This window comes from Anguilla rostrata, chromosome 1 (genome assembly GCF_018555375.3).
Source record: "Anguilla rostrata isolate EN2019 chromosome 1, ASM1855537v3, whole genome shotgun sequence".
In the NCBI taxonomy this organism is placed as follows: Eukaryota; Metazoa; Chordata; class Actinopteri; order Anguilliformes; family Anguillidae; genus Anguilla; species Anguilla rostrata.
The window spans coordinates 20,487,680-20,511,299 of NC_057933.1; the positions used below are offsets into that span (position 1 = coordinate 20,487,680).

The following is a 23,620-nucleotide window of genomic DNA, read 5'->3' on the forward strand; positions in this document are numbered from 1 at the left end:
TCCAGTTTCACTTTGAGTGCCAGTATAGCTACACTATCATAGGCACGTTTTTCACAAATAGACGCGTGGAATAGCATCAATTAACTTTGGCAACCGCGACTACATGTGTTGTCTATTACCCTAAAGCGGAGCAACATAGTAATTTCTCCTGTGAAAGCCAGAGTTCTTTGTGTTGATTCTGCTGGGGCTTTATTCACAAAACTGTGGAAACAGCTCTGGAGGAGTGGCAATGCAGCAGTGTTAAGGGAGACCTGCATCCAGCAGATTCTAAGTTCCAATTCATGGTGCTTTAAGTTCTTGATCTGGAGTGTGATACAGTTGTGTAAGCATGTAAGCAATGTTATACACTGCATAGGAGTATGGTAATCATGTGTAAATGAGCTCAAATTAGTTTACTGGTAGAGACGACCATTGTTTGAGTCCAAAGAATGCAACCTCAACCTCAGACAATTTTGTGCTCGTGAAGATTTTGTAGTTAAAAAGAAAAAACAAAACTGGATCTTATGAAAAGTGAACATCACATTTTCATATTTCTGAAACAGGTGTTCATTGATATCAGAAACAAAAAAAGATTAAACGTATACTTCCACTACCTGGCTATCATACATGTTAATTCTTCCAACACCATTATGTTGCTTCCATGTACTAAAGCATGGCTTCCTTCATGATGGGGTGTTTAAAACACAGCACAGGCCTTTTCAGTTTTGCTTAACGGACTTAAATAAATGGTGCCCAGGAAAAAGTTCATCCCCCAGGGGTGAGTATTATGTAGTAACCATACTCCAGGAGAGTACCCGGATGGTCTCCGCGGTGAATACAGAAAGGGTGTTATTGTGGATCAGCGTTTAAGTACGGCTCGCCACGGGCTGCAGTCCTGTAAAGGCAGACTGTGTCCGCTCACACGCATGACCGACCGTCTGAGCAGCAGCCAATCGAATGCGTGTGTGGCCGTGCACGTGCACAAGTACGCTCATTCCAGGAATAGCACTTTACTTTCTCAAGAGACTGGGCCATAAACCAAAGAGATTTATGGAATCTGTGAGTTCGCTGTATTCCACGAATGTGGGAAAAAAAAATTAAGAAAATATTTGAAAATATAATAAGCACATTTTTTTTGCTCCCTGTGTGAAAAGGTCAGGAATGGCCGTACAGCAGACCCGACGGCGCTCGGGCTCGGCTCCCAGTTCGCTCTCCAGCGACGGCTGACCCCGGGACAGCGGTTGCTAAGCGCGCGGCTCTGCTGTCACGGCGATGGAGCCGGTTCTCAGGGCTGCCCGCTGAGTGGATTAGAAAAGAGCATGTGCCCGGTGGCCGGGGCAGGAGATTGGAATGCCAGCCGATTAAAGGGCCCGGCTGCAGTGGCGGCCCGGCGGGACGCGTGACGGACCTGCGCCGAACCCTTCCGGCCACGATTGGGTTGCTACTTCAGAAGTGGCCCGATTAAGAGGAGCGTGACCTTCTGACTGGGGGGGGGCTGAGACGTGCAATAGCGACATGCAGGACTTCGAGGTGGAGAAGCTGACCGCTCGCCTTCAGCCTCACACCGGCTCTGCCGCCGGCCGTGGAGGCAGCCGTTAATTCGAGGTGAAATCAAAGTATGGACCCCTGTGCACCGTCGCAAGCGGGGCCAACGGTGCCTCGTGGCTCATCACATGATCTCGTGTGAATTTTAACCGACTGGAAAGCGCGACGCCCCTCGTCAGCGATTTCCAGTGTCCGAGCGTTTTCCCCTCCCATTGAACCCGGCACCCTTTTTTACATGAACGTTACCATGCATTTGCATGACTAAAGGCCAACCCCCCACCCTCTCAGCACTTTCCCAGGTTGCTGGTGGGGGGGACAGTGGGGGTTTGGTCCACTCCCATTGGAGGGGGGCGAGAAGGGGGGAGGGCAGACCGGTGTGTTTTTGTGCCCCGCGAGGCAGCGGGGGGCCCGGCCCAAAATCGACTGACCGGGGGCCTGACGACCATCGGAATTCTGGGAATGCGCTGAGCTAGCGCCGCGGGGACGCGCTCCGCTGACCCGCGCTGCCGTGCGCCCCCCGTCGCCCCCGGCGAGGGGGGGCGAGCGCAGCCGACGGCTCACAGATGGGGTCCCCGGCCGCCCCGCGAGGGCCATTGTCACCGCCCTCCCACGAGCACCGCCCCCCCCCCAGCTCATTCCCGAATTCTCTCCGCGTCCGACCCCGCGGGAGGGGAGAGTGATGACGGGAGAAAGCGGGGGCTCTTCACAGGATCAGCTGTGCCCTTTGTCTCCCCCCGTCCCACACTCCCGCCCATTCAAACCCTCCTCTGTTCTCACAGCCCACACGCCAGTCTCCTCAGCGGAGGGCGTCCTTTCAGTACGCAGCCAAGGCGCCGTCGGTTACCACGGTTATGAAGCGAATTTGAGACCATCTCCAAGCACACACTTCTTTAACCACGTTTATCTGCTCTACATTTCATTCCTTTGACTCGAGATGATTCACTTCCTCAACGTTTATTTTGCAGGAGAGGGAAGAGGAGAAAATTCACCACAACTGTAAGAAAGAAATACTTGATGCAGGGACACAAGACGGAATATTCCAGAGCTTGCTTCCTGTGTCAGGGCAGAGGGCCCCTGAAGTTCGGATGTGCGCTTCGCTGACTTGCCCTGATAGGGACTCTGGGAAACGCGGTGTCATTCTCCTGCCAGCAGATGGATGATGTCACCAACCCAACCACTCCCCCCCTCCCCCCTCTTCCTTTGATTGCCGTCAGCACGTGCCTCAGAGCCCCTCACACAGGGAAGGTCAGCCCGCCCTCCCCCTACACGTGCCGCAGATCTTCAGCGCAAACGCATTTAATCCTCCTCTATTGCAATTTAATATCCCTGCCGCCAAATCACCCCCTCCCTGAATTCACCCACAGGCTGGCGAGTTGAACGACGAGCGCTTCCCCTGAACCGCGCAGATTAACAGGGTCCCGTCACCTTTTCCAGTCTACGTCACGGGGAGCAGGCGGGAGGCCGCAAGCAGATGAGGAAAAAGCAAACGCACACAGAGTAGTTCTCACAAGTTTTTAAGTGACAAGTAAACGTGAAACGGCCAACTTGGTCTTCCCTGGACGTCAGGCAAAAAGTTCTGGCCAACCTCGTCAAGACATCTAAGCTGAAATGTAAGCTATTATTAACGCTAGCAGGTTTGAACCTTCTCTGCCAATCAGATGATCAAATGCTACGTAGTATGGCGTTACTGTACAGGACTGTGCTTCACAGAGGGAATTTTACAGGTTCTTATAGATGGAAAAGAACTGCAGAGATACAACAACAGACCAAATCACCTTGGGAAGTAATAGGTGCTGCACAGTTCCACTGATCGTTACAGAACATCACTGATTTACAGTAGACAATTAAACGGATTAATCCATACAATATAAATTCAAGCGGACCGGATTTCCAACTCAATTAAAATGTGTGGGAATCAAGCCTGTAAAACGAGTGGAGAATTTGATCAAAACAAATCAGAGACTCGCACCTGACAAAGTAGAATTTTTTCTTCTGCCCAGCTTCAAGTGATATCTGCTCTCATCACACATTTTCCACACAATTATAGCTGACATAGCTTTGCATTCGTATAATTAATGTGTCACCTCAAGGCAGTGCTGACAATATTACACAGAGGAAACTGGCCCTGTGTCAAATGGGGATCAGTTATGGAACAGAAGAAACGGCCTTTGGTTGATTTTTTCTTGCATTCATTAGATCCCAGTGTCTTTGTTCTTACCAAAACAGATTGTTAAAGTCTACATCTAAGGGAGTGGGGGTTGGGTGATGCTGCAACTCATTCTGTTACAACATGGGCTCTGGACTGGACCTGCTCAGCCATTAAAAAGCATTAGAGGCAAGAGTCTGAAAATAGTCCGCCATTAAACTATGAAAACTGCCCCGGCACCTGGCTGTAAATACCATTAGTACATCCACAGGCCTCCCCCCCTTCACGCAGACACATGCTGCTGTGGAAAGATAAAAACTACATTTACATAAATTACCAATTTGCCAATTGGTAATACCGAGGTAAATGTCACTGTGCCAAGCCTGGATCATCTGGATGTGCTGGCGATGCTCTGTGCGGTAGACCCCAACATTAGACTGTTTACAGCAGCAGAGGTGACTTATTAAGATCAGAAGGCTAAAAGAGAAAGTGGGCCAAGCGATTGACTAGGAACAAAGAATTTTTATTTTTTTTTAACCTACGCAACTCTAAACCTCCCCGTGGCCCCCTTGAGATTCCTCACACGCGATGAAGCGGTCGGCACATGACAGAAATTAGTTCCCACAGTACGCGAGGGAGAGGTTCCCATGGCTTCCCTGCGGAATCTTCTGGAAGTTTCCCATGAGGCCGTGCTGCCTGGTCGTCTCCACTCCCACTTCGCGCCCGTTGGGCAGACGAGCTGCGCAGGCGGTGAGCGGCTGACTCGAGTCAAGGGAACAGTCTCCTCAGGGCAAGCAAGGAAATCTCTGTTGCCTTGCCCATTGAAGCTGAATTCTGGGTTGTGAGCACCCCCTAGTGTTGGCTATGGGTAAAGCAGTGAGGGAAGTACACAGCTTCCCAACACCACCAAACAACAAATGACACAAAAAATCCTTTCTCAAGACAATGAAACAATCACACTTGAGCATCAGAGATTATATTATAAATCAGAAGACACAATAAATATTTATCAAGCATCCCTTTTAATCTTTATAACTGTCACCTTTTACAAAAAAAATCAGTATTAATGAAATTAGCAACAATATAGGGAGTGTTGACTACAGAGGCCTCTCTTCCTGGTAGTTAAGTAGGATAAAACCGCTACTGTGTCCCTGGCCTGTTTCTCCGGCGCTGTGGGGTCGCGGCCGTCCCTCAGCGCCCGCGGCTCCCCCGACAGACCGGCTCCAAAAAACCTCCACGGCACCTACCGCTGAACCCCCAAACTCCCAGGCCAGGACCCCCGAACTAAACCACGTGTTACACTGCGAGCCCAGTGCGGTGTGAATGCGTGCGCGTAAGTGTGAGTGACGTTAAGAGCAGGGCTCCTGGATTCAAGACGTAGTGCGGGTCAGTAGGTATTTTAAATTGTTACTTGTTTCTGGCGTAATTTCCTTTAAAAAAAAAAAAAGAAAAAAGAAAAAGAAGACGACTAAAAACTCACAAATATCTTTTGTTTTTTTTGTTTTGTTTTTTTAAAGAAAGGGGCCTCTTCGTCTACCTCCTTCCCGAATCTAACAAAGAAAGAAAGAAAGACGCGCGTGGCGTGGTGCTGTGGTCGGAGTTTGGGCTCGGGGCGGGGCGCGGGCGGAGCAGTGGGAGGGGTCTGGAGGGTCGCTCTCGCTCTCGGTCTGGGCGTCGGGTCAGGAATGTGGCTGTGTTTTGTGGCGGACGAGGAGGAGGAGGAGGAGGAGGAGCTTCGTTTTGGGAGGAGAGAGTCGTGTCCGACGCGGTGGTCGCCTGCGGCCTCGCCCTGCCGCCGCAAACTCTGAGCGGCAGCGGACAGAGGCCTGCGTTCGCGGCGTTCGCGGGGTGGGGGGGGGGGACCAGGCGGGTTGCGGACGAACGGACAGGAGAGAGCCGGTTGGGTTCAGTGTTTATGACTAGGCGTGGACAGGGCGTGGCGGAGCGGGGAGGGAGTGGGGAAGGGGGGGGGTGAGGGGCGGGGTAGAGGAGGGGAGGCGCTGCAGTAAGGCTGGAGGCAGGGGCTGAGGAGGTCCACTGCGCTTTAGATCTCTGGCGAGTCCTTGTCCCCTTCCTGAAAGCAGACAAACAGAAATTACAGGACGCTCACTTTGGGAGGGACAGAGATCCCAATGCTTACTTCCACTTACTGCAAATCAAATGCAGACCTCCAATCAGCTCTTAGTAAGATCACTTAAGGACCAGACACCTACAAAGGACTTAAAAAACTGGCATTTTCCTGGATCGTGAATCAGTTAGTAAATCAACACCCACCCGGCTGCCAAATCTGGGTACAGGTTTCTTGTGGATGGTTACTTAAGACAACCGTAACCACCTCTTTGGCTTTAGCAATCAAAATCAGTTTGAGCCCATTTGTTTAGCAGGTGGCTTCCATTTGGTACTTTTTGAACTGTAAAAAAGATGCTGAATTCATTCATTCTGAGAGTAGAGAGTCTGAGGGGCTTTACCTACCAGCACAGCTGATCAACTCCCAATTAAGTCTATCTTAAGCCCTGACAAATGGTCTCAGCTGAAGAGTCATAAACCCACCTGCCGTACCCCAGGCTGTGACTGAGCTGCCAGTTCACAGGCGATACAGCCCCCTGTACAGTCTGCAGGTGAGTACAGCCACCAGTACAGTCTACAGGTGAGTACAGCCTCCAGTACAGCCTCCAGGTGAGTTCAGCGTCCAGTACAGCCTGCAGGTGTCCAGCCTCCATCACAGCCCGCAGGGGGCCTGTGGGCCTGTGACTGGGGCAGGTCCTTACTGCTAGGCCTGACTGGGCCTGACTAAGCCTGACTGGGCCTGTCTGGGCCTGACTCACCCCTTCCTGTCCCTTGGTGAGTTGCCTGTTGACGGCCAGGAGCAGCTGCTGCAGTTCCCTCACTGTCTGGTTGAGCCCTGCAGTCATCTTCTCCTTCCTGTCCATCTCCTCCTGGGGGGGTGCGGGGGGGGGGGGGCACAGCCCGTTAGAGCAGACCGGGGTCACAGCCACCCAATGAGACAAGTGCTGAATGGATTTATAGACACTGCTGGCCAGTTATGGCATATTTGTATTACTTCTTCTTACTGAGCAAGAGCACTTTAGTGATTATATTTCTATATATACCGCAAGGCAATGAAAACCAAGGAGAGGACATCCTTGTATCATATATTCAGACTGAGTGTCGGCTCTAGTCTTTCTTGTTCTTCCGTAAGTATTACCCTATTCTTTTCTTCTCATCCACATTACTCACCCTATCTGCTTGTTGTTTTAGACCAGGCCTTACTCTGCCCTATTAGGCTAGGACTCAATAGGGAGCCAGGTTACATTACATTACATTACAGGCATTTATAGCTGACGCTCTTATTCAGAGCGATTTACACAACTTTTTACATAGCATTTACATAGCATTCATTCATACAGCTGGATATATACTGAAGCAATCCAGGTTAAGTACCTTGCTCAAGGGTACAACAGCAGTGTCCAACCCAGGAATCGAACCTGTGACCTTTCGGTTACAAGCCCAGTTCCTTACCCACTATCCTACACTGCCAGGCGACTCACTTCCACCAACTGACCACGCACACACGCACATGCACACACAACACGCACATGCGCACACAACACGCACGTGCACACACAACACGCACATGCACACACAACACGCACATGCACATAAACACACCACACACAACACACACACACACGCAGCATGCCCCGCTCACTCTCTGCGTTGCCATGGTGCTGTTCTCAATCAGGTCCGCCTGACCGGCCTCCTTCAGGATCTCCTCCTGGATCAGGTCCAGGGACTGCTGCGCCTGGAAGAGGAGGCACGAAATAGGCTCAGGGGCCGAGCTCACCCCCCTCCCCCTCCCCCTCCTCAACGCGTACCGCCAACCGTGCCGTGGGGAACGGCGACGCCCGCCTCACCTTGTACAGGTCGCCGGCCACCTTCTGCCTCTCCGTCTCCTCGGCCTCCAGCTTGGACAGGGTCTGGGACAGCTGGGTCTTCAGCTGGAACACAGGACCCACAGGTGACCCCGCCGCTCCAGCCCCCCGCCCCCGCGAGCCCCGCCCCCAACAGCCACCAATCGAAGCAGGGCTGTGCATCCTGGGAGTCGCTACTGTGCATCGCTTCCAGGCTAGGTGCGCTCAGCCTTACCCAGTGAGCCACTGATATATATATATATACTACAATAACATTTGTACCGATTGCCTCCATTTACACAGAATTTAAATACGATAGATGGGTGTTTAACCTGACCTGCTAGCGCACACATTTCTGTTAGCCTAAAGCACCTGATAAATGTACAGGGCAGACCGCTACAGTAGACATGTATAAATGTAACTGCAGCGCCTGTCATTAAGGCATTGAGAGGACTAGCATTAGAAAAATCAAAGCGAGGCTGTCTGGTGGCTCAGGAAAAAGACTCGAAACGGCAAAGCGAGTGTCCCAGCGGAAGCTGTGAAAGCAGAGAGAGATGGAGCTGAAGAGGACTGGGTTACGCAGGAGCAGAGCACGTGGAGGACTGCCAGTCCGACGCCAGAGACGGCGAAACCTGGAGCGCCTTTGTGTTTGCATTGCGCTCTGCAGGTGGGTTAGAAGTAGCGAAGGCTACTTGAGTCTTATTATTGTTAGAGGGTCTCACTGGAGGACCAAAGGCGGTCCTCCATACATAACCACAAACTGCATCAGCACATCCATGAATACATTTCTGATGGAAAAGCTCTTTCGGTGATGAGAGCAAAGCAGTTTTTAGAAATTATTGTGCACTTGTGCCAGACTCTGGGGTTATGGACAGTTGACCCTGGACCAGAAGACCTAAACCATGGTGCCCCCCCACCTCCACCTTCTGGGGGGGTTATTGGGTGTGGGGGAGGAGGGGGTAGTGAGGACAGTATCTGCTCTAGTCAGGGCAGGGCTTACCAAATTCAGCTCCTCATTCTGCCTGACTGCTTCAGTATATGAGCCATCAAGTTTGCTCTGCAATTCAGTCAACAGATCTTTCAGCTGAAATGAAGTTTGAAACCGGTTTAGATTAGGCCGTCCAGCCGACCAGCCGGGAGAAACATCCTACACAGCAGAGACGAGTCATAGTGTCCGGAAGCTGATCGCTGGGTGAGGGCTCCAGGGACGTCCATGTGAAACTGAGCCTCGCCTGGCTAGCTGCTAGCGTCCAGCTCACACATTGCTGGGCTGAGGCAGAGATGCAACAGCTCTAAAGCAATGTTGTGACAATATTATCGTAGCAGAGAGCTGGGACAACCTGGGAAAGATGCCAATGACTCAATAAACAGGGAAAACTCCCAGCAAGGCTCAACGCTGGCTTTCTCCCACACGGGCTTCTCTGGGAGACCCGTGACTCATGCGGTTGGCTAACGGTGGGACGTCTTCCAAAGCACGCTTCAAAAACACATTGGCAGACCCATGTCTACCGAATTAACTGAACTCTGCCACTAGTTATATAATTACTGCTGCATAATCCTAAAAATAAACATACATTTTAGTGACAAAGAAAATAAGTTCTTGTCGACAGTAGGTGGAAAAACATCCATGTAAAATGTAAAAGACAAAACACATTTTACACAAACACAAGCTGGTACATACACAGACACACGTGTACACACGCATGCACACACGCATGCACGCATGTACGAGCACAGACACACACCACCATCATAGAATCCTCCAGAATATCCCTGAGGGGGAACTGTGCTATATTTTGTGGTAATTCTCACCTCTCGAACCTCCGTCACATACGTGGCGCTCTCCTGTTCTGCTCTCTCCAATTCAGACTCCAGGTGCTGTTTGTCCCGTTTCAGCTATAAAAGAAAGTTTAAAATTTAAAAACCATTGACAACAATAACGCCCAGAAATCCTGGACAATGTGTACAAACACACAGATCCTGCAGAATGCACTTAAATATGAAGAGGAGGCTGGTAAAAGGCAGGCAATGGACAGGGCTTTGTGTCAATACTGTAAAAGCTCACATTCTCCAGCTCCCCGCCATCCGAGCTTAGTCTTTCCACCTCGCTCTCCAGCAGCGCAATCTTCAGGGTCATCTGAAGGACACAAACACAAGGAGGCAGCCGTGAGCGCCAACTGCCATCAGTGAAGTGTGGCTTCCTGAACCCCATCAACGTCCCACCGAGCTGAACCAGTCATACGATGTGCAACGGACAGAAAAGTCTTTTGACTGGATTACACAACATGGTTGTTCCACTGATCATGTGATCGATCCGATAAGATATATTTTTTTCATATTTCCATCTACTTGATTACTGAACCAACCTCCTTCAGATCGCTATGCGCCACCTCCAACTTAACCCTCCAGCGGGACTCTTCCTGCTCCACACTGCTCTGGAGTCTCTGCAGGATGCCCTCCTGTGGAAGGAGGAGGAATTACAGTTGGGTCAGGAAGGGGCCCTTGAGGAACACCGATCGACGAGTCTCCTCTCTAATGGCGGCCTGCCTCACCGTCTCCGCCAGCACTTTCTTGTACGTCTCGCAGTCCTTCTGCAGAACCTTCTGGGCCTCCTCGGACTCCTTCAGCTTCTCTGTCAACACCTGGAAGATAAAAATTGCCGTGGATTACACAAGTGTCTCAATTTCACAACACATGATCATAGCCAGGACTTCATTATACCAGCACATTTCCAATGTCCACCACATCAACTGAAATTACCAAACTCAGCTGCTATACATAGAGTAATTACATAATTTATTTGCTTTACACATGCCCTTTTCCAGAGTAAATTGCAAACAGCTGCATGTATACCTGCCATCCATTAATAAATACATACTTATACACAGACATTTATAGTTCTACACTTAAAATATAAATAACTATAACTATTTCTGACAGCAGTGCCCCACCTAAGAGCTGAACCTGCAACCTCTGAATTACAAACATAGTTTCCTGACCTGCATACTACACCACTCCCCATTCAAACATCACAGAATTAGTTTCCCTGGGCGTGAATGTGATCAGGCCCAGAGGACTGACTAGCCGAGTGAAAGGCGGGATCCGGGCTGGGAAATGGCATTAAGGTGCTTCTTACGGTCACATCGGCGTCCTCAGACTCGGGGGCGGGGCCGGGGGCGGCGGCTGGCTCCGCTTCCGTGGCCACTTCTTGAACGGCGCTCTCGAACGCGCTCAGCCACTCCTGGTGGTTCTGGGGGAACAGCGCAGGCGAGCGTTACGGGTGACGGGATGAGGGGGTGGAGGTCTCACGCGCTCCTAAATTCAGGCATCGGGGCGGGTGCAGCAGGGCTCTGTGACTAAGCGATGTTCTGCTTTGATGTCTTCACGGCTTAAAAGGATCTCGTGTGCACGTGTGCGTGCATGTGCGTTGTGTGTGTGTGAGAGTGTGAGAGTATGTGTGTGTGTGTGTGTGTGTGTGTGTGTGAGTATGTGTGCACGTGTGCGTGCATGTGCATTGTGTGTGTGTGGTGTTGTGTGTGTGTGATGAGGTGTAGTTGTGTGCAGTGTGCGTTGTGTGTGTGAGTATGTGTGCACGCGTGCGTTGTTTGTGAGCGTTGTGTATGCGTATGTGTGTGTGTGCTTGTGCATGTGCGTACAGTATGAGTGCGCATATGTGTGAAAAGCTGTGGGTGGGAGAGTACTGGAGAAGTGGTATAATTGGTATATATATTTTGGCCATAAGTCCATAACAAACAGCCTTAGGTTCTGTATTACACTATTGCACACTATTCTGTATTGCACAGGGCACACCGTGAATAATAATAGCGGTTTGTGCTAAGTATAGGGATTGAAACTCCCTTGTCTTGCAGGGCAGAAATAGCAGTTAAACAGTTGCAGTTAAAGGACTGGCAATCTGCAGTTCTGCAGGGAAAAAAGAGACAAGCTGCAACTCGTTATTTTGGGCTAAATCTGGTGCAGCAGGCTGATGACACAGTCTGTTATTACAGCTTTGTTTCAGCCAAACAGACTACGACGCGCGGCCGTCCACTGTTACACTAAGCGCCAGCTCCTTCACTGTTCTACATCCACACATTTAGTAAGAGCTTTACTGCATTAAAATGTAAATCCACCAAGATGTAATAAAATATGCAGAGTAAACTTTTAAAATACTCCGCTAACTGGGCTGATCTGTTTCAAACAGGGGACCCGAAAGGCCTATGGTTTTGTCAGTAAGAGCGGTCCCAAAAGAAACATTCGAATTTTGCATTGTTAAAATAGCACTGCGATGCAGAAGACAAGCATATTTATTCTCTCTAGAAAAGAAGAAAATCTTTCAGGTCATGTCAGCAAATACGCACAAATGTATAAGATGGCGAGGCATTACAAAAAAATCCATAACTTGCCTGCTTCTGTGTGATTGATCAGACGTAAATTTGTCTCTGCTTTGCATGCAAATGTGCTTAATGAGCGAACATGAAGTGAACATGTGTGTGCTGGCCTCTACAATAAAGGAACCCATGTGTCTCTGTGTGTACTGTGCGTGTGTGCATGCACGTGTGTGTGTGTTTGTTTGTGTGCAGTTGTGTCTGTCTGTGTGTGTGTCTGTGCGCGTTTGTCTGTGCACACGTGTGTGCGTGCGTGCTGTCTGTGCGTATGGCTGGCGGCTGGTCACGGAGGGGTCGTGCAGGTACTCTCGGCATGTCCTGGCTGGGCGGGCAGGGGAGAGGAGGAGATTACACAATGTGGTAACGTGCGGTGGTCAGTGGCAGTACCAGGCCTCCCCATGCCAGGCACCGGACACAGGGTGGAGTCGTCACATGTGTGTGCGTGCGTGTTGTCAGATAACATATACCCTGCTGCAGGCACAACACCGAATATCTTGCAAATCTTTTCGTGCCTTTGTCATCAGTACCCTGATTTGAGAGCAGGGGCACGGAGCACCAGTGGAGCCATTGCACAATGTAACTGCCTCGTTTGTCAGTGGCAGTACCTGGCTGGCGGGCAGGGGCACGGAGGGGGAGTCTGTGTACACGTGTGTGCGTGCGTGTTGTCAGTGGCAGTACCTGGCTGGCGGGCAGGGGCACGGAGGGGAGGAGTCTGTGCACATGTGTGTGCGTGCGTGTGGTCAGTGGCAGTACCTGGCTGGCAGGCAGGGGCACGGAGGGGTGGAGTCTGTGCACATGTGTGTGCGTGCGTGTTGTCAGTGGCAGTACCTGGCTGGCAGGCAGGGGCACGGAGGGGTGGAGTCTGTGCAGGACCTCTCGACACTCCGCCTCCGTGGACTCCAGGGCCTCCTGACTCTCCTGCGGGAGAGAGAGAGGAGATTAAAACACACAAACCCCGCTGCTGCGCCAAGTCAAACCGTCAGCGAGCCTACGGATCACCCACATGGGCACAGACATACAGACACAGGTCCTCCTCCACTATCTGCACACACACACACAAACAGTTTCTGCTCTAGTGGAGGTACACATACCGTTTTTCCTCCACTGTGTGCACCCATACAAACATATACATACTATACCCTCCAGTGCACACACAAACACACACATATTCCTTCATAAAACTCTCTTTCAGGGCACACTCGCATACACACACACTTCTACTTGAGAGAGAGGTCTGGCACCGCAGCACCCTTTTAAGTGTGAAGCCAAATTGAACACATCCTTTAATTAGCCCAATCAAACTGCCACTCATTTCTGTTCCCATTGTCCTCTCAGGGTAGGGCAACCCTGAAATCTTGGTAGGTACCCAAAAGCATTAACACAGTGAAAACCACCCTGAATCACACAGTAAATCATTGTAGAAGTTCATGAGCAACAAGCAGCCAGGTCCCCAATGTTTCCACATACGTCTGCTGATACTTCTGTAACTTAGGTGAAACCCCACAAAAATTCCATACGACACAAAAAAACGATCCATTACATAACATTAGTTCAGGTGCAGAAGCTTTCCCCACTACTATCTCACGTAATCTTTACCGCAAATCTCACACATTCCTTTTTTCAGCACAAAAATATACACAGGCATCTACCCAATTTGGTTCATACTGAGAAATGTAAATGAAACGCCTCCAGTGCAAAGATGCCACAGTGGCCTCTAACTTCCCCTTTCACCGCAAAGCAAAATACAGAGCTTCTGCAGCATCCCATGGCAAGGGACAAGTCAGAGGCACCGATGCAATCTGCTGTCCCTAAAGCTGCAAGCATCACCACCAGCAGAAAATGGCAGCCTTTGATGTGGCAGACGCTACTTGCCAACCATGATTTGGCAGTCAAGCACTCTGTAGATATAGAAAACCACTTGAACACAATTGTGCTGTTGATTCAGTGTTGCTGAGGAAACAGGAATTACGGCTGGAATCCTGGGAATGTTCAGAGCGCAAGCGTTGGGGGATGGGGTGAGGGGGTGTCCCTTCAGTCTGCAGACTCACTGCTGCAGAAAACGGGCATAACATCACAAGATACCAACCCGAAGAGAGGCACTTGATTGGTGCATCTGAATAATGGTGCCACTCATCTACCAATGAAGAGTCGCTAGCAGGTTTGCACTGTTCGCACGCGCTATACAAACAGCTGGCGGCCAAAGATTGACAGACCTTGGATTGCGCATAAATCAGTGCAATGACACTGCAAGGAAATTGCTACAATCACTGCACATTGCTCCTATACCAAGACAGATGAGGGTTAACATTTTAGGTGGATCCTTTCATTTCCCATAGTGTAGTGTTTTTATTTCACGGTTTTCTAAGCCACCACTACTTTTGCTCAGGGAATAATTTGAAATTTTCCAAACTCCACATCTTCAGTCTCCACATGTTGAATTTTGTAAAGTTCAGAACTTCACAATGAAAGTTTGAAAGTTTAGTTTAGTTTATTTGACAATTATTAAAATACATGTTACAGCAAGTCATGCATCCTAAAATTATCAAGGATAGCGCAAAAAGTCACAGACTTATTTCCATTGTGGTCCTTGGTCTCAAAGTTCACAACAGGACGAAGGAAAAAGGATTGGCTAGTCCTCCTATTTATGAGGGTTACTGGCAAAATACCTTTGTGTTTCCAACTCCATTCAATCAAACGGAACACAACTTTCCCCGTGAGCGGGGCTCGTATGCTAGCCCGCCGCGCTTCACACACGCGTGAGTGGCCGAGGTCGACAGGGCAGCGGCAGCGGAACGTGCGCGAGCGGAGGGTTTGGGATCGTACGCGGCAGGCGGCCTGGAAACCAAACCGTAACGCCTGTATGCTAAAAGGGACCGGTTCAGTCTACAAGATGGCGTGAAACAGCTGCCGGGCGACAAGCGCACAAACTCCGCCCTGTGGTTGGACATGGGGGAGGAGCCGCATTCGCCGCTGGGGAAGAGGGGCAGCGTTGGACGCAGCTCTGCTCATACTGCATGGCTGTTTGTATTACACACCTGGTTTTTGTTTTGTTTTATGTTTCACCACCTCTCGTAACAGCTTTCTGAAAAGGGCCTAGGATTTGTATACTCAAGGGTATGGATGGGTCGGAATGGATGTATATTAAAATATATAAAACAGCCTTTAATCTCATTAATAATGCTGAAAAAGTTGCTTTGTCTACTCATAACTTAGCTGGAACCTCAGGGGTGTGCTATCGGTTTATCAAGCTCTGCTGGTTGTGCTGGTGAATCACTGTATACTGCTGGGAACCGGTGCCATATTTTTCACAAAAACAACAAATTTGTTGGAATCAGTGCTCAGACATATTTATACGCGTCTCTAGCTGCCAATAATTATTGCGCATCCACTTAAAAAACCCTTGACATAGAGAAATAACACACATTAACTGTTCATTTAATGACCAAAAAATGGCTCTCTCATCTTGTATTTGCCTTCACATTGTGTGGTTGATCTCTTTGTTTTTTTTTTTTCTGTTGCAAGAAGTTAGCCCTCTAGTTGGCTATATTGCCCAGAACAGCAGCCTTGGGCTCCAGGTCAGCTCATCCTACTAAGACCATCGGTCATAGTTTGAGGATACGCTCCACACTCGACATCGCATACTGACTGTGCCCCATCGGACTGTTGGGCTGTGAAGCGATTAGACGTAGCACTGGGCAACATGCATTTTGGAGGGACGGACAGACTGCGCTGCTGCAATAGCACAGGCCAACAAATGCCACCAGATATTCCACTCATTAAAAATCGGGGTTACATTTAATTTATATTTAAAAAATCTTATTTAAAAAAAAAAAAAAACCTGGCTGGAAGGTAGCTTTGGGATGATTAATCTTCACACAGAGACACATCTGTCATGAGAGCTGACAGAAACTCCCTGACCCCCCAAAATGGACTGAAAATATGACTTAGTCTGGCGGAGCAAACGGTACCACTCCACCACCGATGTGATCAATCTCAGCAGTGAAGGGTGACCGGAGAGGAAAGACAGCTTTCTGAAGATGGCAAAGAGCCAGGTTGTTCGGAGACATCCGATGAGAAAGGGGATTTTGTAGGACTGAGAAAAGTTAATACCCTTCGGTAGGGGTAAAGATCAAGAGAGTTAGGTCATTTCACCAGTAAAATGGGCTTCTTGAAGGAGGTAAGAGCACCCATTACCATCTGAACGAAATCCAGACATACGGTGACTGGATCATAATAAAAAACGCATCACAGGTGGAAGGTGTTGGATAGCAACCCCCACACGTAACCAGGAACTAGGGCAGGAAAATTCAAAAATGTTATCCATCAACAAATGCATCAATGTCATCGGTGTCAAGTTGCAGAGCTTTGACACAGTAGGCAAAGGTGAAGTTACTCATATTATATTTTTTACGTAAACCCCTGTTTTCACAGTGTTTCCGTTACCAAGAACGTTTTCATACAAATTACTAAACAATAGCAGGGGAATTATAAAAACAATCAACTTTTATTAAACGAGGCAGTGTCTTTAATCGATTCATTCTCAAGGTGACCACTGCATCGACGACTATAAAATCACAGAGCAGAATGCAAATGCGAGGGGGGGGGGGTGCATGCTGATTGGGGGCAGGGGGAGGGATTCGCATGACAGGGGTGGAGAGAGAAGGTGGACACAATGAAGATTAAATGTCGCGCTCGGACTAATGAATCCTAAGTGAAATCAGTAATTAGTCACTGCATACTCATTTCAAGGACTGTCTTCTACTCCCCCAATTTCATCTGGCATTGTGCAACATTGGCAACTTTTAAAGTCGCTTCACACCTATCGCCAAAATCATTTAGATCCTTAAGAGCAGAGTTCAATAGCTGTGCTATTGAGGCTTGGGGGCAGGAAGAGGTCAATTAGTTACTTCTCAAGCTTGTAAACAATACCATTTTCCTAATTAGAATAACATTGCCAATAATGCAACTGCCAATAATGAGGCACTGGGCATTAAATTAACAAGACTGGGATGAACCAGAGGTAATACATTCTCCCGGAACTGAGGCAGCAAAAAAACAATCAATAACAGGAAGGAAATAAGTATGCAGCACCTGATGAAATGCGACAGTTTGGGTTGCCTGATCAGCGCGATCAATTTTCTGGATGCGTCCGATTTCACTCTAGCGTAAAGCAGACTGGATGTGACCGAACCTTGGCAGTCTTGCAGAGTTTCCCCTGAAGCATCGACTCGGTCGCTGCCAGAGCCTCCATTGCACTCCAGTTTTTCTCCCGAAGCTCCTGGTCAGTTTCAGAGAGATATCGGTTTCAGGTCAGCCAACATGCCAACTTTCTAGTGGCTAACCCAAAAACACACAAAATACAGCAGGGATGAGGCCAAATATTTGACTGTAAGAGCATGAGAACGCTAATTCAATTCTTCTCAATGAACAGTAATTCAGTGAGAAAGGTTCAGACAATGAAACCATCATCAGGAGGTCTGAGGTTCAATGTCTCGGGTTTAACACCGTTGCTGAACCCTTTAAGAATGCTCTTTGCACTTATGCACTGGAGTTGTCATATAAACCAGTAGAGCTAAAAGCTACTGGCGCATGCATGCAGCTACTGTCAAATATACTCCTCCAGTATGGCTTAAATAAACTCAGTGTGGAGTTAAGAGGATTGAAAGTGCACTAAACTACAATGCCAGCCTATAACCTCACACACAATAGCAAATGACTATTTTTAAACCTGCATTCAGTAGAGACATGGGATGACAACTTTGGCAATGCCGACAGCACATCACTGAAAATCAACAGTACCCAGGGGGGCGAGAAAACATCTCAGTCGCTTCAGTACAGCATGAGAGTCCAACAGTGAGCTGCAGGCACATAATGCTGTCAAAGCCTACTCTTTATGTTCAGCTCAAATGGCTCCACAGAGGCAGGACTGTATCCCGCTCGGCTGCAGTCTATTACTGCCCTGGTCTGTCCTGACACGATCAAACTGTTTCTCCATTTCAGAGCACCTGAACTGAAAGGGGCACATCTATCCCTCAACTAACAGAACACCCTGAAAAACTGCTGCCAATCCAGACCAGATTACAAATACAAAAACAGTCATATACAAATATTCAGGCATAAAGAGACGAACACACGCATACACAAATGCACACTCATACACAGAAATGCACACACACACGTTATTGGGTGCACAAAAAAAAAGTGTAAATACATATCTCCATTTCTGTTTTTCTCTGAAATGAATCCCGCAAGCTGTTGCTTTCAGGGACTGCAAGTGTCCTTCACAGCAGAGCAATATGGACAACATGGCATCTACCCAACTACAAAGTGGATTTTAAGTTTGCCAGTAGAGGTTCACACTGCTTCACTTTTGTCAGTTTCACGTGTAAAGTCTTGTCTTGTCCAGGAAAAGAAAGAGGTGATAAAAGAAAGACATCCATCACTGGCTGCCTGCATTGACAGGGCTGTGTGACAAGGAGGAGAGTTTAGCCTTGCTAAGGGCCCAGAGGCAAGGCATGGCAGGGGAGAAGAGGGGATAGGAGGAAAGGACAGCAGACGAGAAGGAGTGGAAGTAAGAGGGGAGGGGAGGGGAGAGAAGGGGCCGGTAGGAAATGAGAGGAAATGAGAAAAGAGGGAGGAGTGGAAAGGAGAGGAGTGGAGAGGAGATGACAGTAAAGGACAGGAGAGTGGTGCTTTGGACACCTACGTTATTCTTCTTCTTCTGCAGCTCCAGGGAGTCCCTCAGCGCGGCCAGCTCACCCTGCAGCTCTGCCACCTGCGCGTCCTTCTCTGCCAGCCTGGAGGGGCGAGAGAAAACGCAAACACTGTCCCTGCGTCTGCCACACGCGTCCGCCCGACCCTCGGGATCTGACAGCTACAGTGCGGTGCGTGCCGAAACGCTGTGTGTGCGGTGTGTAGAAACGCTGCGTGTGTGGTGTGTAGAAACGCTGCGTGTGCGGTGTGTGCAGAAACGCTGTGTGTGCGGTGTGTGCGGTGCGTGCAGAAACGCTGTGTGTGCGGTGCGTGCAGAAACGCTGCGTGTGCGGCGCGTGCAGAAACGCTGCGTGTGCGGTGTGTGCAGAAACGCTGTGTGTGCGGTGTGTGCAGAAACGCTGTGTGTGCGGTGTGCGGTGTGTGCAGAAACGCTGTGTGTGCGGTGTGCGGTGTGTGCAGAAACGCTGTGTGCGCGGTGTGCGGTGCGTGCGGAAACGCTGTGTGTGCGGTGTGTGCAGAAACGCTGCGTGTGCGGTGTGTGCAGAAACGCTGCGTGTGCGGTGTGTGCGGTGTGTGCAGAAACGCTGTGTGTGCGGTGTGTGCAGAAACGCTGTGTGTGCGGTGCGTGCAGAAACGCTGCGTGTGCGGCGCGTGGGAACGGGGAAGGAGACGGGAGGACACTCACGCGGTCAGCAGCTCCTGGCTGGGCGCCGCGGCTAGGGCCGGCTGGGGGAGAGAGAAACACGGTCACTTCCATTCCCCGACAGGGCTTCCCCCTCGCCCACACACACAGCTGCTCATAAACACTCAGCCTCACACATACCGTTTCCCTCGCTCACACACACACCGGTTATATAAACAGCAATCTGGTTTTCACTGTAACTTTGAGAAATTTTATGACATGTTTGTAGCCATTTTTGGAATCAACTGAGTTCCTAATTGACTTTGAAGTTCAGCATTCGAGCTGTAAACTAGGAGGCTCATGAGAGTTTCACAGACCTTCTATTCCAGAACCAGAAAGTTGACCATAACTGGACTGGACGTAATTACTACTCAGAAGCCACAGGGTAACTGTAACAATGTGCTTCTGCATGAACAAATTTACCTCCCCTCACAAGCGTATGTGCTGTGGTGCCTTTGATTTGACTTGATGTCTCTTACCATATACAGACTGAACCTATGTATTCTAAGCTTCAAGATTCAAGGCAAAATTTGTAATGACATCAGATTATTTTTAGGTTAAAGTAATGAAAATGCCTTTTTGACCAGCAGTAGTACGTGTTGGACTACAGAAAGTCCTCTCCTCAGCACATGTCTGAGCTATGCCGTAGTCAAAAGCAGAGTTTTCACTGATTGTGGTGAATGGCAGAGACGCGAGCTTCTCTGAAACTGTGCGTTTCGCTGGGCCAGCCTGTGGGCTCATTAGCCCTTCAGGGGAAACACCCAGCAGATGTGTGGAGGAGAGGAGAACGTGTTTTTTCCAGCTGGTGTGTGAGCACCGTGTTGCATCAGCTAGACGTGTTTGTGAAAAAGTACTGAACCATGCCGAATGTAATGAGGAACTTTTGAACTGCATAATTTGCATTGTGAATTTATTCATTTGCGCAATTTATAAACTGAGGCGTTACTATCCATTTCCATCATTGCTCATACACAATTTTGTTCACATAACGTTGCTCCCACAATCCCACACAAATACACTTTCTCTCTTGCACACACCTGCTCAGTCACAATTCTTGGTCTCTCTTTCTACCTCTCTCTCTAACACACACATGCACTCACACGCACGCAGACACCAACACACACACACACACGCATCTACATGCGCACGGAAACCTCAGCAGCCAAACACCTTTTGCTCCTGCTGTAGCTCCGCCTCCTGCTGCTGCAGCTCCGCCTCCAACTGCTGCTGCTTTAGTTGGTCCCTCAGCAGCGAGCCTTCCTCTTGCAGAGCCTGCGAGAAACAGAATCGGAGGATCAGGGGGGATCTCATTGGCAGAGAAGGGCTTCTCGAAGAGAGCCGGCTCTGGCCCCGCCCCTTCCCAGCAGCCCCTCCCCTCACCTTCAGCTGTTTCTCCATCTGGGCCGCCTCCTCGGCCCTCTCATCCAGGGCTCTCTGGAGCCTCTGTGCTGCCTCCTCCCTCACGGCCAGCCTGCAGGGGAGACAAAGCAGGCCGTCAGCCTTCTGCCCTCCACAGCCTGGAGAAGCTCCAGGCGTCTTTCGGTCCCAATATTCACTTACACTTTAGGCACATTCACAGAGAAGCAGGCAGACTTATGGCTTGTTTGCCACATTAACTTGGCCAAAATTATGCAAATATTTTAAAATTATTATCCCTTGCAGGCTCAGTATGTTGCAAGAGGTGAATATTTATAGAGAACCAAGACAGACATTTTTTCTCACTGAATTTAAACTCTTTGGATTTTTCCATTTAGCAAACATTTTTATAGCTCTATAATTGGACAGCTAGCAACCAAAAACTGTGTAACAAACTACCCACTCATTGCTCAGAATTGATGTGTTGTTTTATATGCAATCCTGCTTCAAGTTCCAGTCGCAACCAGTAGGAACTTTCACTTTGCATGACAATCTCAGGAACATGTTGTGATTTTTCGCAAGGCATCAAGCTCAAGCTCAGACGCTCTTCTGACAAACTACCCCCTCGCTCACAAACCTAGCCTATCTGAACCCCACCCAGCATTTCCTTCCCCAAACGGTGAAGTCTGCTGCGTTCCTGTCCCAGCTGCCCTCCCGCAGCCCTGTCTCAGTAGGCCCTTCCCGCCTCAGTGCTTCCGGCCTACACACCTGGCTAAGCCGCGACCGCCTGGACACCAGCGCTCCCCCGAGACAGCGGCGCCAGCTGCACTCCACCCATAATCCCTCTAAAGCTTACGCCAAAACAGGTAACGTAAGGGGGGGGGGGGGGTTGGAAACCCGTGTTTGCTTCTGAATGGGTCAGGCAGAATGCACTCACAGCTTCTGGAGCTCCAGGAGCTGAGCGCTGGAGCTGCTCTCCTCAGCCTCCCGGTCCCGGCTCCGCTCCGCCTCCGTCCTCAGGGCCTCCAGCTGCTGCTCCAGAGCCTGTGGGGGCAGCAGGAAGGGGAGCGCCATGTTCAGGGATAATCAGTGCGAGACAGACTGTCAGCTTATACAGACACCAGGGTCTCACACACTCGCACGCACACACACGCACACACGCACGCACCCACCCACATACACACACTCTCTCTATCTCACACACACTCACACACACACACAGTCACACACACATGAAAGAGAGAAAGGGAAAACAGAAACAGAATAATCTATTGATTTTTGAAGTGGGTTGCACAAGTAACCTGGGTCTCAATTCCAAGTGGGTGCAGGGCTATAAAAACAGCACCAAACAGCATCCATCACACCAGTAAAATGAGTTCACCTGCCATTTTAAAATCAGAAGAGGTAATCTGATTCTTCGGTTGCAGAGTCCACAGAGTACCTCTCAGAACTTCACGAGTGGAGTGCTTTTCATTTAACAAGGCCGATATGGATGAAGCTGAGAGCAGCCAAAGCACCCACAGGCACTCAGAGATTTAACACATACTCCCACTGACACACACAGTACCACAGCCACTCACGCTAGGTATGTCAGTTACAGTAACTCTTAACTGTGTTCACCAGAGGAACAAAACTATACATACAGAACTGTACTGAACAGCTCAAGAGTTGTATGCAAACCAACCCTGCTGAAAATTCCAAATTAAACCATCCGTAGATGTTCACCAGCTGACCAGCCTATATAGTCAGCTAGTCTACTAATTTGACCCAGATTACTCTACCAGTTTGACCAGCTTTGTCCAGCTAGAGACCAGCTTGGACCAGCCACAGACCAGCTAGAAGTGTCGAAAATACAGCTTAAACCATCTTAAACCAGCAGAAGACAAACACACTCGTTCACACAGACACAGACCTCAATGGCGGCCTCCTTGCTGGACACATTCTCCAGCTCAGCCTGCAGCTTCTCCTCCATCGCTTTCATACTCTCATCTTTTTCCTGGATCCTGCAGGGAGAGAAGACACAACTTCACATCAGCCTCCAGTATCCCACAATACACACTGCTGCCAGAAGCACCAGCCAGTCACTTGGGCCTCTCACTTCCCTGCACCTTCCGCTAAGCAGGACGAAAGACAACAGGATGGCGCGGTTCATTTTCCCACGCCACTAAAAAAAATCATATTTTTTTCTACCTAAATATAAGCTCCGTGATTGGTCCAGTGATAACGCACAACTCATTATAACCTGAGCGTGACTGGTCGTGATTGGTCTGGTGATTCCGTACACCTCCTCACGACAGGAGCAGGACAGGTTTCAGAGCAGTGACCGTACCCTCCCACCCCACGGCCGAGACGGAAGAAACCCCGCAGGCGCAGCTGCATTCTTCAGAGAGAGTTTCCTCAGGTGAACCAGCGCACCGCGTTCCTGTTCACAGCGCAGCGCGCGGGCGCGCTCACGTTAGCGCTCTCACACGCGGCTGATTGTGACGAACCTCATTACAATCAGCCGCTCATGGAAGTGCTAATGTGAGGGTAGCCGCACGCTGCGCCGTCAACGGAAATGCAATGCGCTTGTTCACCTGAGGTGAACACATTCACGCACACGTAAGCTACAAGAACAATGTAGCAGGCCGACACCATAACACGGCCTCCGTTTCCAGCACGTGCTTCAACTCCGTAGTGTGAATCTACTTTGAACAATTCTTTAAAAAATAAAATAAAAAACACACCTAGTGAAATGTGAAAACCAAGACGTTACAGACGTGACTCTAAGAACTATGGCCGCTGCTAATCTGTTCATGACATCTTACCAGGCTCGTTCACCTAAACCGGTCAGGCACGGTCCATGTAAAGAAATATATTCAGGTGAAACAACTGTGCCAGTGTTGCATCACCGTCCTCACAC

General features: G+C 49.5%; 1 protein-coding gene across 4 annotated transcripts in view; it reads right to left on the bottom strand.

The window, feature by feature from the left end:
* Nucleotides 1-4,673: 4,673 nt before the first annotated feature.
* Nucleotides 4,674-23,620, bottom strand: part of ktn1 (kinectin 1) — a 49,086-nt gene continuing 30,139 nt past the window's right edge. The window contains exons 20-37 of one of the 4 annotated variants that reach the window (XM_064329095.1): nucleotides 22,631-22,721; nucleotides 21,656-21,762; nucleotides 20,743-20,833; nucleotides 20,533-20,634; nucleotides 19,366-19,406; nucleotides 18,673-18,763; nucleotides 17,158-17,244; nucleotides 12,795-12,884; nucleotides 10,718-10,831; nucleotides 10,134-10,223; nucleotides 9,948-10,040; nucleotides 9,647-9,718; nucleotides 9,394-9,477; nucleotides 8,582-8,665; nucleotides 7,585-7,668; nucleotides 7,380-7,472; nucleotides 6,496-6,606; nucleotides 4,674-5,744 (exon numbers count right to left, since the gene is read on the bottom strand). In XM_064329095.1, coding sequence (XP_064185165.1) covers nucleotides 5,715-5,744; nucleotides 6,496-6,606; nucleotides 7,380-7,472; nucleotides 7,585-7,668; nucleotides 8,582-8,665; nucleotides 9,394-9,477; nucleotides 9,647-9,718; nucleotides 9,948-10,040; nucleotides 10,134-10,223; nucleotides 10,718-10,831; nucleotides 12,795-12,884; nucleotides 17,158-17,244; nucleotides 18,673-18,763; nucleotides 19,366-19,406; nucleotides 20,533-20,634; nucleotides 20,743-20,833; nucleotides 21,656-21,762; nucleotides 22,631-22,721 — 1,555 coding nt within the window. In that variant the 3' untranslated portion in view covers nucleotides 4,674-5,714. The remainder of the gene's footprint in view (nucleotides 5,745-6,495; nucleotides 6,607-7,379; nucleotides 7,473-7,584; nucleotides 7,669-8,581; nucleotides 8,666-9,393; nucleotides 9,478-9,646; nucleotides 9,719-9,947; nucleotides 10,041-10,133; nucleotides 10,224-10,717; nucleotides 10,832-12,794; nucleotides 12,885-17,157; nucleotides 17,245-18,672; nucleotides 18,764-19,365; nucleotides 19,407-20,532; nucleotides 20,635-20,742; nucleotides 20,834-21,655; nucleotides 21,763-22,630; nucleotides 22,722-23,620) is intronic. The other 3 variants (XM_064329112.1, XM_064329104.1, XM_064329120.1) reach the window with 3 other exon arrangements.